This window comes from Olea europaea, unplaced genomic scaffold (assembly GCF_002742605.1).
Source record: "Olea europaea var. sylvestris unplaced genomic scaffold, O_europaea_v1 scaffold337, whole genome shotgun sequence".
Classification (NCBI taxonomy): domain Eukaryota; kingdom Viridiplantae; phylum Streptophyta; class Magnoliopsida; order Lamiales; family Oleaceae; genus Olea; species Olea europaea.
Window position 1 is genome coordinate 420630 of NW_019252694.1, and position 20876 is coordinate 441505.

At 35.2% G+C, this 20876-nt stretch overlaps 1 protein-coding gene across 1 annotated transcript; it reads right to left on the bottom strand.

Annotated features, from left to right (window-relative positions):
- Window positions 1-328: 328 nt before the first annotated feature.
- Window positions 329-17586, bottom strand: LOC111386007 (disease resistance protein RPS2-like). The gene is made up of 5 exons (XM_023010436.1): window positions 17511-17586; window positions 14234-14244; window positions 4772-6444; window positions 2303-3041; window positions 329-733 (listed from the first exon to the last, which is right to left on the bottom strand). The coding sequence occupies exons 1-5, from the start codon at window positions 17584-17586 to the stop codon at window positions 329-331; spliced, it is 2904 nt and encodes a 967-aa protein (XP_022866204.1).
- Between the last annotated feature and the right edge of the window lie 3290 nt (window positions 17587-20876).

The window sequence follows — 20876 nt, forward strand, 5'->3', positions numbered from 1 at the left end:
TGAACAACATTCGAAGAATGCCATCATCGTTTGATTCAGATCTAAAGCTCTTAAAACTGATTAAATCGTAAAGCACGAGGCTCTCTAGTTTTGGGAACTCAAGCATATCGATGACTTCATTTCGTTTTGCATCCATTGAAACAACTTGTGTGAAGTGATGGAGGTTTGATGGAGTGCTTGCATCCATGACAATGTTTCTCGTCTCTGAATTGTTTTCTTCTCCTTCTTTTTCTTCTTCTCTTCCAATGATTTCTTCTAATGCTTCGCAACAAGTAATTGATAAATCTTCTAAGGCCGCAAGTGAGATGACCATAGAAGGTGAAAATAATCATTTTAAGCTATTACAATTTGCAACATTAAGAGTCGTCAAATTTTGGAAGACACAAATTTTTTTTGGAACCATCCTTGTAATATGCACCAATTTTGGTAGTGCCTTCAGCCACAACTTTATCAATCGACCAAGCATATCAATTTCTTCATCATCATTAGTGACCTTTATACCCTCAAAGTCAAACAATACGTCAAGTGCATTACATTTCCACACCGTAAGTCTCTCAAGATTTTGCAGTAACTGAATTGAATCAGATTCTGCAATGGCCAGCAATTTAGAACAACCGAACACTGCTATGAGTGCTAGTTTATGCAGAGATTGTACTTGCATTTCCTTGCCTAGTAGCGTTACTATACAACCCAAGTCATCAACTCTAAACCACTCCATGTTAGGAAAGTTGACCTGCGAAGTTCAATTAATCGTACTCAGCCAAAATTTATCCATTATGCTATCTGTATAAATGAAACTGAATCCATCTACTCATTTGTAATACAAGACACATTAATTGTGCTGTTGACTAAATCAGATAACCGACCATCATAGAAATTGTATAAATAATATTTTTATGGAATTGAATGATAATTACATATTTTTATGGATCAATACTACACATAAGGAGTCAACATATCTGCTGCTACTATTGGGCTAATTTGTATTATTTTTAGTATGAGATTACCAGGTCGGTCACACGTTGAGATATGTCCTTATTTGATTCATAATTTTTAGTCAACTTCGGTTCAGCAAATAAGTGCCAGCTACAATTTCATTCATATTTGAGCCCCAAAATCAATTTTTTCATAAAAGTCAAAAGTGCACCATGTAAAACCTACTACGGTTCAGCCCCAAAATCAATTTTTTCATAAAAGGAAAAAACATATTTGAGCTGATACTGAAGTCGACAAAAACGGCTTTCAAGAAAATTATCCTAAAGTAATTCATGTTTACATAACAACCAAAGAAAAATCTCACTAATTCGAAGGATAAAAAACTAGCCAGATCTGTATTTACTATTGGGCTAATTTAGTAAAAATCTCACTTATTTTTATAAGGGCCTAATTTGTTTACTCATCAATTATTGGGCAACGGTTTTCCTTAAGACATATTAATTAGAATTCCTTAATCCCAATTTTTGAATCCCAAATTTAGCCCAACACAAATAAATTTAAATTGACTGAAGTTCTCCCTTCTTTATTACAAAATTTAATCTCGAAAGTTTGCCTCCAAATTTTACATTAGTCTTTTTATTTCTAAGTTTATTTATTATTTTCTCAACTCTTGATTAAGACCACATTTCTACAAAACATTTTACTAATTTATACGTGGATTGGAATCATGAAAAGCTATAATTATTAACTTAAAATAAAACACAATCCATAAGTAAATTTTGTGCATGAGGTGCTACAACCTTATTGTTTCTCCTGAAATTAGCCCATGTTTGGCTCAACTAAAAAAGAAGTCAAATTCATTAATTAATTTTAATAACATATTCCACGAGAATCACACTCATCAATTACACGTTTCATTAACTTTTTCAAACTTCACTCAAAATATGCCCATGTTTCGTATCGCTAAAAACTCTTATTAAATTTAAGTCAAAGTCAATAATTAATTTTAATCACAAATTCTATTAACTTTTATCAAAATCTACTAAAATTTTGAGTTTCATCTCTATCAAACATGGACATGTACTTTTTATCTAAACCAATAGGTTTTGATAGAGGGCTCACTCTGATTAATAATATTTGTAATCATAAAATTTCATTGATTAGTACTAAATGACTACTCTAATTTTTTTGCTTCAGTGTTTATGATTTGTTTATTTCGAACACATTTTCACATTTTCGAGTATATGTGATTTCCAAAATTTGCCTTATTCTTCAAATTTGAATCATTTGATACGAACAAACTAAACACTCTTTAGAACAAATAATGCCTCTTGGATACACATAAAATGAAGGTTGAATATCATACCTGGTTGAACAATGCATGACTAACATCGCTATTTGATTGAGATGTGAAGCTCTTAAATCTACTCAATGATTTTAGGTCGACAATTTTCAGTTTTGGAAACACAAGCATTTCACAAGTTTTGATAACTTCATTTTCTCGTGCATCCGTTGAAACAACTTCTAACATCTGACATGACGATATAGTTAGACTTTGGAGATTTACCAAGCATTTTGCAACTGACTCCTGAAACAAGCTTGTAATTGATTCACAATCGAAGATATTGACTGTCAGAAGGTTACAAAACCATGACGGTTCGATGACAACCCTTGGAATATTTCCATTGCATATCTCTCTTAACTTGGGTAATTTATTCAATTCAAGAAACTCTAATTTACCGAATGTGCCACCTGGAATAGTGTTGGTGGCATCAATAAGATACTCGAAATCTCCATGTGATAGAATCAGTGTTTTCAAGTTAATGAAACCATTTCCTTCTAACTCACACACAAGATTCTTAAATATCTTGGCATCTTCACCTTTTATTGCATTGAAACATTTCAAGTACAGCTCTTCTAGTTTCTTCATACCCGACAAAACACCAAGAAGAAGTGGACCGGATAACTCACGGAACCTCAAATCAAGTGACCTTAGGTTGCAAAGATTCGTGAATTCAATGGGAGAATAATCACCAAAAGAATGATAGAAAGAGAGAATTTCCAACTTCTTTAGACTCCCAATCATTGATAATTGAGAATGTATTCTACATTCAATTAAGCAAAGAGTTTGAAGTGTAAGTATTATGCCCTAGGTCCAATCAATTTTGGACATAAATACTTTTATATATAATTAATGCAATTAAATGGCAGATCTATTATTTAATTAATAGATAATTAAATAAATAATAGAGTCCGTAGATTCAAATATTTGTAATTTGTTAATCACAAGGAGTTGTGATTGTGAGATACAAATTACATCTGATTGAATCTTAAATCATCCGTGGTCGTAAGTAATAACGAGATACGGATATCGTTATTACGGATAGACCATCACGTGTGGCATTTCTTACTTGTGAAGTAAGTAGCTGATCTCACAAGTTAAAGTGTGGTGACACTTAAATGAACACGTGGATGTTTGTTATAGAACAAAACATTGGAGACCCGTCGAGAGATTCCACATGGATAACTATCTGAGTGTCGATGGTTAATCTCTAACGTTCGGTAGTGAAATTGGTCCTTTGACTTGAGGTCGTCATGGTACCTTATATGAGGACAGTCATACTTTGGCGGTGTTGGATGTTGCTCTGAAAAGGGCCGCTAATACGACATCGTTCGGGTACGTCAAGAATCGTATGAAGGTTGTGATTGATCATTAAAGGATTCGTCACTCTTAGATAGTAGGAGATTATGATCTGCGTTTCATCCAATTAAGTCAATGATCAAATCCTTGGCCGAGGTGTACTCAGAAGTCGAAAAGGAATTTTCGATTTATATTGACTTAATAGTGGAGTGAAAGACATGATCGATGATCGAGATTGACACAACTCCATATCTCGTAATTGATCGGATCATATTGACGAAGGGATTATAGTTTCACGGTAAACGAACGAATTTGGTTTTGTCATACCACGTGACATTTCCCGTCACATGTATTGCCCTGACACATTGCTAGATGTCAATCAGGGACGGCGAATGTGAATTGACGATAAATTAAAAGGGTGTTTTAATTTATCAATTTAAATTGACGATAAATTAAAAGGGTGTTTTAATTTATCAATTTTGATTAGATCAAAATAATATTTCACTTCGTTAGGCATCGTGGTCGGCAACCTAATGGGTCACACACAAAAGAGAATTGGAAGATTGCAAATTGCCAATTGGTTAATTTAACAATCGTTGGATAAATTAATTAATTGGATTTGTTATTTATATTTTTGAATTAATTAATTGGATTAATTAATTCACGGACCGGGTTTAATTAATTGGATTAATTAATTATTGGACCGGATCGGGCCGAACCTGTTTGGGTTTATATAAATACATAACTAGGGTTTGAGGTCCATTAAGGTTTTCATTATTCTTGCTAGCACAAGAGAAAACCCTATAGGCTGCAATCATATTCTCTGTGTGGGTCACCGTTGGAGGCTGGACAATTGGACAGCTGTGGTGGCGAATCAAAGTTGTGGAACGAAAAGAAAAGTAAAAGGATTGCAGATCTGACAAAAGATACAATCTTATCACAATTCCTAACCAAACACAATGAGATCTATTGGATGGGAATCGAAATAATTTAATTTTCCGCTGTGCATGTATAAGTAGATTCCCAACATGAAGACCCATCAACAATTGGATGGATGATGGAATTTGAATGTTCATCCCTTTCAATTCAAGAACTCTGAGTTCTTTCATATCTTCGAAAAAACCTTCGGAAATGATATATTCTTCCATCTCGCGACTTATCACCCGTAACAACTTAACATTTTGATATTTCAACCCGCTGGGAAGCTGACGCAGCTTATCAATTGTAATTGAGATGGCACTGTACAATTCATCAGCATCATGTTCTGGCCACTCTGTCAAACCAGCATGTTTCACTAGGTATTTGCCATCAGTTGTCGACATTTGTAAGCAAAAATCTCTGATAACATCATGCAATTTCACCTCGTCATCCACGTCGCCTGGTTGCAACAAATTACAACTTTTGAGATTATCGATAATTGTCTTTGCTCGATCTTGAGTTTCGTGGAGTGTCTCGATTTTAAACAAACCTAGCCCCTTTGCATATCTAACCAAATTTTCAATCGGAATACTTTCATCTTCAGCAAATAGAGAACACAGTAAAAGCAACTTCCGCTCTTCATTACTTGCCAAATGGTCATAGCTCAATCTTATACTCTTGTACACGATTTTTTCCATTCCATCAAGACATGTAGCACAAGACTGTAGCTGTCGAAGTGCATCTCTCCATTTATATGCAGCTTTGTCGCTTTTCAATGCTTTGCCAACAACCACAAGTGCAAGAGGTAGACGTCCACATTCATCTGCAACTTTTTTGGCTAAGGTTACGATTTCGGAATCGGTTTTATCATCAGAAATCCCAGCCGCATCCTTGAAAAGTTGCCATCCTTCTACTTCGTCCAAAACTTCGATTTTGAATTTCCTTTCGGATTCCATTTGACAACACGTTTTTTCATTTCGCGTTGTAAACATAATTTTCAACCCTTCGCAATCGTGTGGAGATGGAATTCCTATAGTTCCCAAATCAATTTCTTCCCACACATCGTCTAATATTATAAGAATCCTCTTGCCAACGTTACGTTCAAGTCTTCCATAAAGTGCTCCAGCTCTAACTTCAGTTGTCCTTTCTTCAATTGTTAGACCAAGTGCTTCAGCAAGTTGATCCTGAATATTGGTAATGTCTGGATTATTAGATACAACTGCAAATGCAACCTCCTCAAATAATTCACCCTTAACTTCTTTACATATTTCTTTGGCCATTGTTGTCTTACCAACTCCAGGCATGCCACAGATCCCAATTATGCCTATATCTTTGTCCTCTAGAGCTTCAATGATTTTCTTCTTAATTAATAACCTTGTTCCGAAACCATCATGGAAACCAACATTCAGCAATTGGTTCGGCGGTGGACTAGAGCTCAGCTTCCAGAATCTGTCCTCCACTTTAAGCTTAATAGCCTTGATAAGCTTATCAGCCTCAACAATAATCTTTAAGGCTGTCCTGCTTAAGAAGTAACGAGACATCAAATTTTGACATCCATTGAACAGACACCGCACTTCAGAACTATCCACGTCCTTCAAAACTTCGTCCGCTTTATTCTCTAAGACATTGACTTTTTCCAACCACGATTGAACTTCTTCCCCAGTGATTTTACCATTTTTATCGTCTGCTTTTACTTTATCCTTCACTCGATCTCTCATCCATACAAGATCTTTAACTTTATCCTGCAAATTCTGCATGTTACTGTAGAATAACAAGCACTTGATTTGGTTCAAAACTGGATCAACTGCGTATCCCGCAAGCTTTCCAAGAACGGAATATGCTATGCCTTCTGCCATTATTGGGATTTTTTTCTTTTTGGCCGACCTTTTACGTTCAACGAGTTTAATGAAATTCCAGATTATTTTCTTGGATACTAGTGATTTTGAACCCTGTAGAGTTATTTAGAAAATAACAATATGAGAGCATCTATAATTGTAAATTTTTTGCAAAATCTACGACAAATTAAAAGAGAAACGGTGACAAGGGAAGTTAAATCTATTCGTTATCATTGTACAACACATTATTTTTCATTCGAACTATCAAATCATTACTTCCACGATAAAATTGGTAGCCATAAAACAATATAAATTTTATAATAGAATTTCAACTGACTTTAAATACTTTTATCGAAAAGAAAAAAAAATTATACGAAATGCCTATAAAAATTATTGCAAATAGTTTATTTTATTTAATTGTTTATATTTGAAGTACACTATTATACTATTTCACATCATTACTTCCACGATAAAATTATTTAGAAATTAGATAATACATTTTACAAAAAATTAGTAATCTCAATTACAAAAATAAATAAGAAACATAACAAAGGCATCAATAGTCATCTATAAAAGATAAAATAATTTCTCACTATGCAACCAAAAAAAATAAAAGAATGAATGAAAACGCAAGATATAACAAACCAGAGATAAATTTTAAAAACGCATAGTACAAAAAATTCATATTTATCATTCCATAAGCTTGTAGAAAGTTAGTCTTTAGAAGTTATTAAACTAAAAATAAACAAATTTCAAAGAATTTAATTACAAATCAATCTACTTTAATAATATCTCATAAGTATTTAATTCACATTTGATTTTTTTTCAAAGAAAATTGAAGAATCAATGAATAAGAATAGAGAGAGAGAAACAAAAATTAAAAATGTGAATGTTAGAAGAAGAAAAACAAAAAACTAACATGTTTAAAAAGAGAGTAATTAGTGATATACTTTTTAAATAAAAAATTTTTTGATAATAAATCATTTTCGTAGGGTTCGTTAAACAAAAGATGAAGTAGAATATTACAAAAAAAAATACTTTTAAGAAAGTCATTCAAAATCTCAGAAGTGATTGAAAAACCAATTGTACGATTTTTTATTTGAATTTTCTACGTAAAAGTTAGTGAGCAATAAAAGTGAATAGAAGTTATTAATACTTCGAATACCCGTGAATTTTTTAAGAACTTTAAAGTTTTGATTTAATATTTCGTTACTTAAACGTCAAGCTTTTATAGTCGTAAAAAGTGTATAATTAATACATCTACATATTCTAAATCCATAAAACTCTTTAAAAGTCTCAATCCTATTATGGTTGCGTTCTGTTTTGCTTGTTTTTTGTTTATTTATTTTTTTGGCTGTGTGCTCTTAATGTAGTTTGGTGTTAATCGTATCACTATTTGGAATTAGTAGGTACTTTGTTATGTAAGGATGACAACAAGGAAAGGCGAGGCAAGGCAAGAATTAAAAGATTCTCATTTATCCATATTTTAATATTATTTACTTTTAAAACAAAAAATTCGAAAATAAAATAAAAGTGTACAATATTGAAGGGAAATACGAGGTACGGAATATGTTCTCCATCTCGAGGTAGAATTTTATCATCCATGCCGTTCAAACGAGATTATTGAAAAAACGAGAACAAAGTCTCAAATCGATTAAATAAGAACTAACGGTAGACTTAGGGATTGACTTTTTCCACTTTAAGGGTTAAACATGAAACCACAATTTCCTATTCTATCGAGTATAGTGGGATAGGGAGCAGCAACTTAAAAGTGGGGAAGGACGAAATTTTTCACTTCAACCCCAAAAGTGAAATAGTAATCTTCCATATTCAAAAACCTACATTTGTGATGAAAGTAGGCTTAAAAAATGGTAAAGTAAAAATGTATAATAGAAAGCGAATCTAAACAAATGCAAACATATTAAAATTTTGTAAATCAAAATGTGTATAAACATCAATGTGATTAAACGAAATCTATTTCAAAACCATCTATAAAAGTACAGATTAGAAACATTCGAACTCCCATTTCATCTCCAATTTTTTTTTTTTTTTCCATTGTTGAGTTTTAGTCAACAATGCATTTATTCATTATTAACTCATGGATTAGACTTTTATTTTATTTTTATTTTTTAAAAAAAAATTTATTCTAACAATAATTAACTTCTACATTCATTTCCTTTTAAAACATTAATTTAAATGTAAAATTAAAATTTTGAAAGAAAAAAAGCTGAAAATTCAGATTATAGATATTAAAGTAACTAAAATGTATATAAATTTTTCGATATTCATTAATTTATTATTACAAGTTTTTTGCCCATGCAAGGCACGGGTTGTACTGTTTTGAAGATAATGTTAGCATGTTCAATATAAAGAATTAACGAGACGTATATTTTGATTCAATAGAAGTTAAATAAACGGAATATGTTTTGCTCATAAGTTTGTCCTAAAAGGTACAAATACTTTTTTATTTGAAATATCTACCATTTGATTTCAAAAGAAAGTGCATCTCGTTGCAAATTAGAAGAATTTAAGGTTGCGATTGAGACCAATTCAATGCCAAAAATAGTGATATTTGATAGTTCTTTTTACAAAAAAATATCCTCATTTATCGTATTTTATGTTTAAGAGGCAAAACTCTATGAACGACAAGAGAATTAAATGAAATAAGCCAAAATCTACAAAAAAAAATGGCAAAATCCAAAGCATGGGTATTAAATTGGCCATACAATGGAAAGTTTGGGATCAAATTCTAAACTTCAAAAATTGAAGAACTTGAATTGATTGCTCAATTAATTGGATTTGATGAGTAAAATACACGCTGTTGGACATTTGTGCAGAATACAATTACATATGACAGGAAGATGTGGAAGTTGTTATCAAAGTGGATTTTGACACATAGTATATAAATGGGTTTGGACTTCATTATATTGGATATTTAAGTCCCAAATGGACTAACTACAATTAAGGAGGGTTGCCTAGGAGAAAGAGATGCACACATAGAAATATTGAAGGCGACGGCTGGAAGACAAAAATAAATTGGGGAATATTGAAGGCGACGGCTGGGAGACAAAATAAATTGGGGGCTTGTTCCTTAGACAGGCCCCTGTTGGCAGTTCCAAGGAGCAATGCCCCAATAAATTGTGAGGCTGAACTATATACACACATTGGCAGCAACTTTTGAGACAGAAAAAGGAGGCTGTTTGTTTGGGAAATCGAGTATACATACCCTCAAGCAGACACAGCTGGTGGACAGGTGGGGCATAATAGAAAGGAATATACAAACACATAAAACAGCAGCTGGAGTCCCTTTCAATTATTTATCCAACAACTGATTTGTTTGTGGGTTTTGTTGTCGCTGAGAGAGATAATAAAATCATTAGTACATAATAATAAACATTGAGGTTCAATAGAAGATAGAAATATACTTCTATACTTAATATGATTTTTATAAGATATTCAAACCCGTTTAATACTTTTATCATGTTCGCATCTTTCATTGAAAGATAAGAATGCCACATGAGGGAAATATATTTAATAATTATCGAGAGAGGTTTCCAATTAAAATAGGAAAATCAACCAAAGAGCACAATTTAACACAATTTAAAATTGTCATTTTAAATTGTTGAATTAAAAATGAATTAAAAAGGGAATTCTACATCTTATCAATACGTCTCAGTAATTTGATAAATTTTTACGTTACTTTCAAATTAGTCAATAGATTTAATAGTGTTAGTTACAACTCCATTTTGCTGTTCAATTATGGAAATTATTAGCCTTAAATCAATCACACTACTAAATTACTTGTTCACGATTTCATTCACTTGCGAGTAATCAAACGATCAATGCCTATAGTCAGAGTAAAGGAAGAGTTTTCCAAAACGGTAGTCCAAGTTCAGACAAAAACTATTATATGTTTTGCTTGTTGCACTTGAAAGCAACCGGGTTGATGAATGAGACAACGAGAAGCTAACACACGATTCTCCACTCTCTTTCATTTCTGTTCTCTCTTTTAAAGTCTAATACTCTAAATGGAAATGGATTCATAGACAAAAATCAAAATGAGACCTCGTTAACAACAGATTGAACATTAGAGCTATTAGTCCTATAGTATAATTTATGAAGCAAATAAGATATAGATAAAGTAACATGGAAGAAGCAGCGAGAATAAATTTCCAAGGTAAGCGTCGATGATTTTTTTTCAAAAAAAAAAGCTTAATGATTGATTTATTATGCAGTTGATAGTAGTAGATCTACTAATCTACGATACCATGTGGTGTGATTTCAAACATTGCAATACAAGCTCGTGATTATGAAAAAGTGGTAAGACACAATGCAATCGAATGTTTAAGAGAAAAAAGCCCAACAACCATTACAGTCATAATATATGTTTGATGTTCGAAAGTTGGAAAGGAATCAAGATGAAGTATTATCACCTGTGTATGAACAGAGGAAGATATCTATTCAGAAAAAATCACCCCAAATTTTCCTTAGATCATCATTGTTGAAAAAGCTCAGGAATTTTTTATCAATTGCCTGTGAAAAAAATAGAGACGAACAAATTACAGTTACTCTCACAATTGCTGTATATATGAAAACAAAAACAAAAAATACAAAACAATAAAGGTGTCAAATTAACATAACAATGTACAAGCAAATATGAAAATAAATGTTCTATGAATACAAATATTGCACGTGATTACAATAATTATTCATCCAGTTGCGACCGAAATTGTTAACGCCACCTAAAATCGATAAATTATTACCACCAGAGTCACCAGTAAAACTTCTATCTCCCTCATACGACTACTTGAATTTCATCCACAATTATCAGTACTCTAGTCCTTCACATAATCACCAGGACGGCATCTAGTTGCATCACACCATCAGTATTTTTATCATCTGTACTTTTATCTTTAATTACTGTCTACAATTGGCACCACCTAAATGTAGCTACCACCAGTGTGTGCAACTCTTATTTTGCATTTTTTGCTAATCAACTTAGAAAATTGAGATTCAATGGCATACAAATCTTACGATAATAATTTATAAATTCGCTCAAAATTCTTGAATCAAGACAGTTAACGGCAGCCGGAGAAGGGTGAAAAAAACACAAATTTTTCAAGGCTTTTAAAACATTGATACAAAAAGAATGAATAATGTATTACTGTTTAATGCTTAAGATTAAGAGAGAAACATAGGAGATTAAAAAAGTGAGAGCTTTGTGATTTGAAAAGGCTGAAATTTGTTCAACTCTTTAAAGAGAGATTGAATATAGCACCACTATCATCGCAGTTGTTGATTCAGTTAGCTTAGCTCCTGTATCAGAGTAGCTGAAAGCAGGGGCGGACCCAAGGGGGTCCAGCAGGGTCAAGTGACCCCCCCAACCAAATTTGGTTTTTATTTTTTATTTTTTTTATTGGTCCCGTCTGTTATCGATTAGAGTCTAAATTTTAATCTAAATCAAAGTTAATAATTAATTTTAATAACATCTTTTCATGACATTGTTAACTTTTATCAAAATTTACTAAAAAATTGATTTTAATCTTCACCAAACAGGAACAAAATCACAATAAATTTGAATTTTTTTCTTTGTTGGTACTCCATTTTACTCTCCTTCACACCATTTACCAAAACCTTAATTCTTCTAATTTTTTAAATTTTTCCTACAAATTATCACATCTACTACAAATTTTTACTTTTCAATCAAGTTTTCAATTAATTAGAATCTAAATTTGCATTATCTCCTATTTTATTTGTGTACATAGAATGTGTTTGAATTGATTATATCCAATTTAACGAATTTTATTTATTTGATTGAATATTAGTTATATATTTTTCTTTTCGGTCACTTAAATTGATTAAAGTATTAAATACAGTATAATTTTTTTAAGCATAAATATGAATTTTCTTGTGATGAACAAAATATTAATAAAATAATTGTTCGAAATCAAATGAATGAAAATTATGAGCAAAATATTAATGAAAAAAATATTTTTTAAATGTGAATATGCATTTTTTCGAAACAAGTATAAATCATTTAAAAATTAATAATAAAATATTCAATTTATACAAATTTTGATTGTGCCTCCTAACCAAAAATTTCTGCGTCCGCCCCTGGCTGAAAGTAAAGTTTTTGCTTCATCAATCAAGTGACATGGTGCAACATTCACATGCCTAAAAAAAATTGGTATTTAAGTTTCAATAATAGCAACGGAAGGTACACCGAATGTATTAGCAAGTTTTCTCATTCAAACGCCCCCCAGGGCACATCCAAGTTGGCAGAATAATCACATTGGGGGGCTCTGGAACCAAGTGTGAGGAGTTCGATTCCTGGTTGGAGCAGCCAAGTGATGTAATAACCAGAGGAAGGGTTGGAGCAGTTTGATGATGTAATAACCATGGAGGAGGGTCCCTTTGGGGAAGGAGTAAAAGCCATGTGGGAACCTGGGAACCAACAAGGGCACAACCTGCGATTTACCTCCACTAGTTACTGAGGGGCCGGGGGCTAGAGGTCCAGGATTTAATCCGGTTAAGCTGGGACACCTGGGTTATCAAAAAAAAAAAAAAAAATGTTTTCTCATTCAAACAGTTCAAAAAAAAAATACCAGAAATGAATCTACCACATTGTTCATTTTAAATGTAAGAGTGTTATCACCTTGCGAAGGCGACGCTTTTTGGCCTCCCCAGCTATATCCATCCAATGTACAATTATACCAGCAATTACGAACGAATTAGTGCATTGATGTGTACGAAGGAACGCAGCTTTGACTCTTCACCCTCAGCCACACCATCACTTACCCAGCTATATCATCCACTGTTCCATGTATTCACGTGTATCAAGGAATCAGATTGTTAATCGGGCTCCGGTTACAAAACACAAATTCTGAAATTGTAAACACAAATATATGCTTTCTAGCACTCATTGCTATATTTTTTTATGCAACACTTTAAGATTAGTCAAAGAAAGTAACATGGACCCAAAAAGAAAGAAAACAAAAGCAATTCATGGAACAAAATCGTCAAAATATTAAAAAAAACAGAATTTAATATCGCACATAACTTGATATTGAATGTTTCATAATCAATTTTCATATAAACAAAACATTGGGGTTGTTTGAGCTCCTTTTTTCTCAAAAAATACATTTGAAAGTGTTATGGTGGAAAATGTGCGATTAAAAAATAAGAAAAAATTTTGAGTTTATATGTACCATTATTTTATTGAAAAATATGATTGAAACGGTGTCAAACCATCGTTGAAAAATGGGGCTCATATATGCACATAAAGAAAGAAATATTCAGGTAAAAATTGATGAAAATGAATCTCTGTTGATTCAATCAACAAATGTGATTGAAGAGGAGTGAATTATTACAACTTATCTTTTGCTTCATAAATGACACCATTCTCAACACTTTAGAACTCTACTTGTATACCCAAAGAAAACAAAGTCATGAAGAAATCATTATCGAATAAAAAATAATCAAATTGATCCTTTTCATTTACTAAATAAATTAGCACCTTTTCAAACAAACCACAAAAAACATTTGAACAATCTCAGAATATTTTTTTTTTTCACAGGAGCCATAACATTGACGGATAGAAAATTTAATTTAATATATGAGCCAAAATTTGAAGGCCAGATATGGATATGGTTGGCTAGCTAACGAGTACACTTCTATGGGTTTTTGATAGTGGATTGCAGGTTGCTGTTGAGATGTGGATACATAGCATTTGCGGGGGAAAAATGATTTGGATTGTCATTTTGAAAACTATGATTCCTCTTTACGCTTAGCACTTAACAGAATGAAGCCTAATTTAGTGGAATATAGTTGTGTTTATGCATAATTAAATACGAATAATTTATCATAAGAAAAGCCAACGAAAAAGTGCAAGAAAATAACACACCTTAACTAAAGCTGCATAAAATAAAAAAATTACACAATAAAGCAAAGATTGAAAAAAGAAATGAAGTTTGTTAGCTGGGTGAAAGTAAAACGTTGAAAGCCAAAAATAAAAGCGCCGAGACAAATATAAGGAATCCTAGCCGAGCCAAAAAAAAATTCCTAATATGTCGACAAGAAACTGTTTTATTCTTCGTAAAAGCATCAAAGGCATAGATCGAGCAAAAGAACACATTTAAAGTACTAAAGCTTGTGGAGTAAATCGACGTAAGTGGAGAAAAAATTTAAAAAATTAGAAGAATTAAGGTTTTGGTAAATGTGTGAAGGAGAGAAAAATAGAGTACCAAAAAAGAAAAAAAAAAATCAAATTTATGGTATTTTGTCCCTGTTTGATGAAGATTAAAATCAAATTTTTAATAAATTTTGATAAAAGTTAAAAAGTAAACAATTTTATGAAAAGATGTTATTAAAATTAATTATTAACTTTGATTTAGATTAAAATTTAAATTTCAATCGATACCAAACAGGATAAAAAAAATCCAAATGGGGGGGGGGGGGTCACTTGACCCTGCTGGACCCCCTTGGGTCCGCCCTTGTTTATGGGTGAAGACGACAATATATTTGCATATGGAGAAGGGACATTGGATCAAGCTGGATGTGATTCCTATTGTGTCGACAAGAATAATATAAGTGTCTGTTTGATTGCAAATATGGAATTTGGGTGGAAAGAAAATGAATTCCAATGAATTGAATTGCCTAAAAATTATTTTCCTGAGAATTGTAAATTGTTGTGTTTGATTGGTATAATTTTTCACATGAAAAATGTTGAAATAAAAGTTTTTTTTGTGTCCGTTTGGTTTCGTTTTACATGAAAATTTTCAATTAAATGGATAAAATTTACTGGTGTTAGAGATAAAATTTGTTTCCATTGCTAACCCAAAAAAAAAATTAAGAAAACCATCTATCTTTTGATATTCGTTTAGCTTTGTTTTACATGAAAATTGTCAATTAAAGGAAAATATTTTTTTTATAATGATTCTTAGAACTTGTTTCTATTCCAATTCTCATCAAAATGGTGATTGAAATTCCTTGAATGGAAGGAAAATACCAATTCCCAAGGAAAACAAAGAAAAAAGAAAAAAAATTGGAATCAAACAACTACAATTGCCAAAAGTAGAAATTTATTTTCCATTTTTAATGGAAAATACCTTGAATCAATCACTACCTAATTGTAAATATCGTGTTTCTAAAAAACACAACTTATGGAGGACAAAGTGGTCTTTCTTCAATCTACAACCTAGTTGGATGTTGATGGCCACATGGCAGTCCTTAACTGGTTGTCTAACCTTCACTCGAGTTGTGTTTGTTGAAAAGAAATCTGAACCATTTGTTTCTATCGACGGCTGAGGTTAACTCTTTGGTTTTAATTGCTTTTGGAAGGGACGGTTTGGCTTATTTATACTCATTTTCTGCATTAACAATTTAGTAATCAAACCCATGTGAACATTGATCTGTACTGTCTGCTATGATTTAGACATGTGGCAGACATGTTTGAAAAAAGTTGAAAATTAATGGTCGCTATTTTTATTTTTTTTGTTCTTATTTAATGGGGCAGACATGCTCAAACAAGGGCTTAATAAAGAAAAAAGCTTCACGTACATCATTTATAGACAACCCTTGTTTGATACCCATTTTTCTCAAAATATATTTTTCTTTCTCTTCTTTTCAATCAAATATTACTCAATAAAATAATATTTGTTGGATATTGGTTATATAAATCGAGAATTGAAAATCGATTAAAGTGACTTCGTATCGACTTCGGCCAAATTCAATTCCGGAATAGACACCTTTTCATAAAAGTGCATTGTTTGGAAAGGGTGCATGGTTTGGCCTCAACCATTTCGTCCACACCCTTTCATGGTCTATAAAAGGACCCTTTGGGTGTCCTATTCCTCACAATTTTGATATGCAAAACATCTCTCATTCTCTCTTCTATCCAAAATCAAAATCATTTCATTTATTTTGATTTTCCTTCATTTCATCATTGGAGTACATAAACCTAAATTTGGTTCATTGTACTTGTGTTTTGGAGTGCTACAAACACAAGTGTAGCCGTTGTATCTTGGGAGTCGATTGCCGAAATCTGTAGGCACCGTTGCGGGGCAAATTCGACTTAAGGACAAAGAATCCAACTATTGCCTCGACTTTGTCCCTACTTTCTTCTTCTTCTTTTTTGTGTTTTCTTTGCCGTCACTCTGTCCAATTTTCGGCACGAATTTACAAACCATCATTATACTTATTTTGGCGTCACTATTCACAAAATTCCTCCAATAATATTACACGCAAAACTAAAACTTTTCATTATGTTTTAATCACACATTTTCATCAATCAACTATTTTAAAATATATTTTTATCATGAAAATGGAAAACAAACACCCCCACAGCAACTTTTACACCATTTTAATTTTGCTTATGAGGCCATGTTGCTGAAGAGAGAGAATAAGGGAGAATAAATGGCCCACCCACTTTTTTGTTTTTTTCTCTGTTTCACACAGTTATTGAGTAAAGAAAGAGTACGAGCATGTGAAAAATCAGAGAGCCTTTGCTTTACCACAGAAAATGTAGGCCGCTCACAGAAAAATTCAATTCAAATAAATAAAAAATAATCCACAAGATTTATATGAAAAAACATCAAAACAAACTGGGACTGATAAAACGAGAATAAAACGATCAATCAAGTATCTTCACGTATAGTTCACCTTCTTTTTAGGTCGAAATCACATACAACTCACGTATAAAAATCACGTTGTCGATGTCCTACTCGTTATGCAACCAGAGTTATCTCGGTGATGGCCAAAAAATGGACAACTTTCCTATAGTCGGTGTGAGATTTGGAGAAAAAATTATGGAGAATGAGCTCTTTGGAATAATAAATGATGTACGTGAAGTCTTGGGACAATAAATGATGCACGTTAACTTCAACTTTGCAACAAAATTCATTGAAAAATGAAAAAGTAGTCAAACTGGGAAAGCAAAAGTTGAACTATCAATTGATGAATCGTATTTTTCTATCAATTGAGAAAGCAAACGTGAATAAAAATATTAGAATTAAATTTTACTCAAACAGTGGACATTAAGCACTGTAAGAAGATTTGTATATCATATATTGTAGTCAAAGAAATTCTTGAATAGATCAAATTAAGAAAAGACAATTTTTAATTATTCTATCCTTAAATTTACCAAGTTAACTAATCTGAAAATATCTAGGATGGAAAGTCACTTGTATTAAGCAAAATGCGAACTGTTACAAGGCGTCGCAAACGCGGACCCCACTGACCCAGTGGTCCCCGTTCCATCCATCCACGTGGCACTATCGCATCAGCCTCATATCCTAGGTCGAAGCACACTATTTGATTACTGAATTCGCACTCGTCAATACGTCCGAAGTGGGTGAAAAACGTAGTCCGAGGCTGATGTCCGAAGCTTATTTCCGATGTCCCATGACGAAGCCCTCACCATCCGAAGCGGACCACCCCTGTGCCTACCAAAGTCCCCACACGAGGACCACGCGCAGAGGCTTGGATCACCTTGCCATAATTCGAGGAGATCTCAATCATAAGTATCTTACCAAGGTGATTGATGTGACACCCATTCTAGGCTTTAGGGGTCTTGTCAATGTCATGTGATGGCGACGCACCTGACAACTAATTAAAGCTAACACGCTAGGTATTAAATGGGCCATTGTCAAGATGTATAGAAAAATAGGATGAGGCCACGTGTAATGACCCTAACGGCTAGGATAATGGTTGTAACACTATAAATAAGCTCTCACACACTCATACAAGGGGATGGAGATATTAGAACTCTAATATACACTTTACTTTCAACAATACAGCTGCCTTTCTTGCATTTACACACTAAATCACCAAGACTCGATTGTTAATTAATCTACAATCGCTTAGACTAATCGTTGCCGGATCCCGAAATGTGTCCGTCCCGCGTCTTTGAGCTACTCCCACGCTCGCTTCTCATCTTCCTAAGGTGTCTCAGGCATCTCAAGCGTGTTGGACATTCGCCAACCTGTGCGAACGTGGGACGGGTATCTGTTGTCCACGTGGCCCTAACCGGAAACGAGATCAACAGATTGGCGCCATCTGTAGGAAGACTTTCCTATCAAAACCACGAATCACCGTGTGGAGAAAAGCCTACTTCCAAGGGCTGGGACATACCCCTTTGAAAAAGGATTTGCTCTTGAAAGAGAGCAAGAGGACGTCCTAAGAATTACAGTTTCAGGGTTCTAACAATGAGCTCTGACGAAGATACACACCCAAGGAGGACAAGGGGGAATAATGCAGAGGCCCTCCCCAGCAACATCGGGAGGAGGCCGTCGTCGACCTCACCATCACCACCGACGTGGTGGAGCAAGGTTGGCGCCCCAACTGTCTAGAGAGGTGGCTGCCATGGCAAACAACATGAGGGATATTACCAATCAGAACCTTGCCATGTAGGAAATGTTAGCAAGAATGCAGGGCCAAGGAAACCACCCCATCCCTCCGTACGCACCTCCGCATCAATACGACGAAGAAGACGAGGCGGAAAGTCAAAGGGCGGCAGCACATGTGCACGACAGAGGGGACAACCTCGGTGAGAGGGATGTGGAGTAGGATGCCTCATCCAACTATGATCCAGGCAGGTGCGAAGGGGTCCCCTATAACACGGAGGGTGGCATCCCACCTCCGTTCGAGGCAGAGAGGGGACCCCAAAGGACGCAGAGCGTCTTTGACAGGATTAGCCCTACAGGCTCAAGGCCGAGACATCACCAAGAGCCTACAAGTAGGCAACAACCCCCACCTCCTACGTATCACGCTCCGGAGGAAAGGCAAAGAAATGCCCCCCGGAGATCCCCTAGCATCGAAAATCGGAAGGATGAGGAGGCTAAAGACACAGCAGGACCATCAAGGCCAACGCCTCGTCATGATACTGACGGTAACGACTCTGATGAGCAGCAGAGGTCATGCGACTTGGATGATGACGATGATAATTTACCCTTTTCCAAGGAATTGAGAAATGCACAAGCCCCAGGCCATTATGTGATGCCAAAAATCCCCAAATACGATGGGAGAGGCGACCCCGAAAAACACCTGAGCGCTTATAAGACCCACATGAGCCTGAGGGGCGCCACTCCTACAGTAAAGTGTAGGGCATTCCACTTAACTCTGAGTGGGGCGGCTGAGATTTGGTACAGTCGACTGCAACCGGGGAGCATCAGGAGCTGGCCAGATTTCAAGGCCACATTCTTGAAAAGGTTCGCAGTGAGCAAAGAGAGAGAAGCCCCCATCCAGCGTCTGCAAGACATGAGACAGGCTCCTGGAGAGCTTCCTATCTCGATTCACAGACGAAATGACGTACTGTGTCCAGGTCAGTGATCGAGAGGCCCTGTCGGCACTAAGAGGAGGCCTCAACATGAGTACGCTGTTCTGGAGGGACGTCCAGAATCAGGACCCCGCCACGTACGATGCCCTATTGGAAATGATGAGGCGGGAAATAATCAATGAAGAGTTGATTGAGCATAGGAACAGGGCGAGTCAAAGCCTGCTCCCACAACAAAGACAACGTACAAGGGGGCCAACGTCCTACCTCATGGACTACCAAATAAACCATTCCAGGAATGAAAACGCTGGACAGGCACTAGCAGCAACGACATTAAGCGCAGTACCAACTTTGGCCTACGAGAATGTGGCACACCCTGAAACGCAATAGGCCCCCCGTCGAGGAAGAGGACGAGGTCATGGCCGAGGAACGTCGGTGAGGCATAGACATGAACAAGATGCGAACCAATATTGTACTTACCACCGAACTTATACCCACAACACCGAGGATTGCAGGGACTTCGCTCACCATCAAGCGACAGGACCCCGAGGCTCAGGAAGAAGGTCGCCTAATAGAGATGACAGGCGCATGCCGAGGCGCGAAGACCAATAAAGGCAAGGGGAGACACCGCATCGCCACAGGGAAACATCGCCCCGTGTAAGGCGAACTCACGACGAGAGGAAATCCTATGATCATCGGAGAAACAGAGGCAATATGGCACGAGACGAGGCCCCTATCCATGAAATTGACACAATTTTTGGAGGCCCCTATGTAGGAGGTGAATCACGCAATTCACAGAGGAACTACGTCCGAGAGGCTAAACGACTCCCATTGACAAGCTATATTGTGGGAAGCACTTCCAGGGACTCCCAGGCTCCCCCCATCTCCTTCACACAGAGTGACACTGAAGGGGTCCACTACCCCCATTGCGATGCACTCGTTGTGAGATCCGTTGTCGCCCGCAACGAGCTAAAGAGGATATTGGTAGACAACGGCAGCTCAGTGAACATCCTGTTCGGCCCTACTTTTGACAAAATGATTTTGGATCACAAGCTCACGCCAACCAGTGACCCACCGTACGAATTCACAGGCGATAGCATCACCCCAAGAGGGAAGATAACCCTAGCAGTGGAGATGGGAGAAGCACCTCAAACATCCCTGAAATTCATGGAATTTCTCATAGTAGATAACCGTTCAGCCTACCACAGAGTTTTGGGACGACCTGCCTTGAAAGAACTGGAAGCAGTCACCTCCATACATCACCTCTGCATGAAGT

What these genes read in the sequence shown, in the direction of transcription:
- LOC111386007 (XM_023010436.1), bottom strand. Translation starts at nt 17,586, where the DNA reads ATGGAACGGGGACCACTGGGTCAGTGGGGTCCGCGTTTGCGACGCCTT. An exon ending in CTGCGTCAGCTTCCCAGCGG is followed by an intron (nt 3,042 to 4,771) that starts GTTGAAATATCA and finishes AATTGAATGTAG; the next exon opens with AATACATTCTCAATTATCAA. An exon ending in GTCATGCATTGTTCAACCAG is followed by an intron (nt 734 to 2,302) that starts GTATGATATTCA and finishes TGAACTTCGCAG; the next exon opens with GTCAACTTTCCTAACATGGA.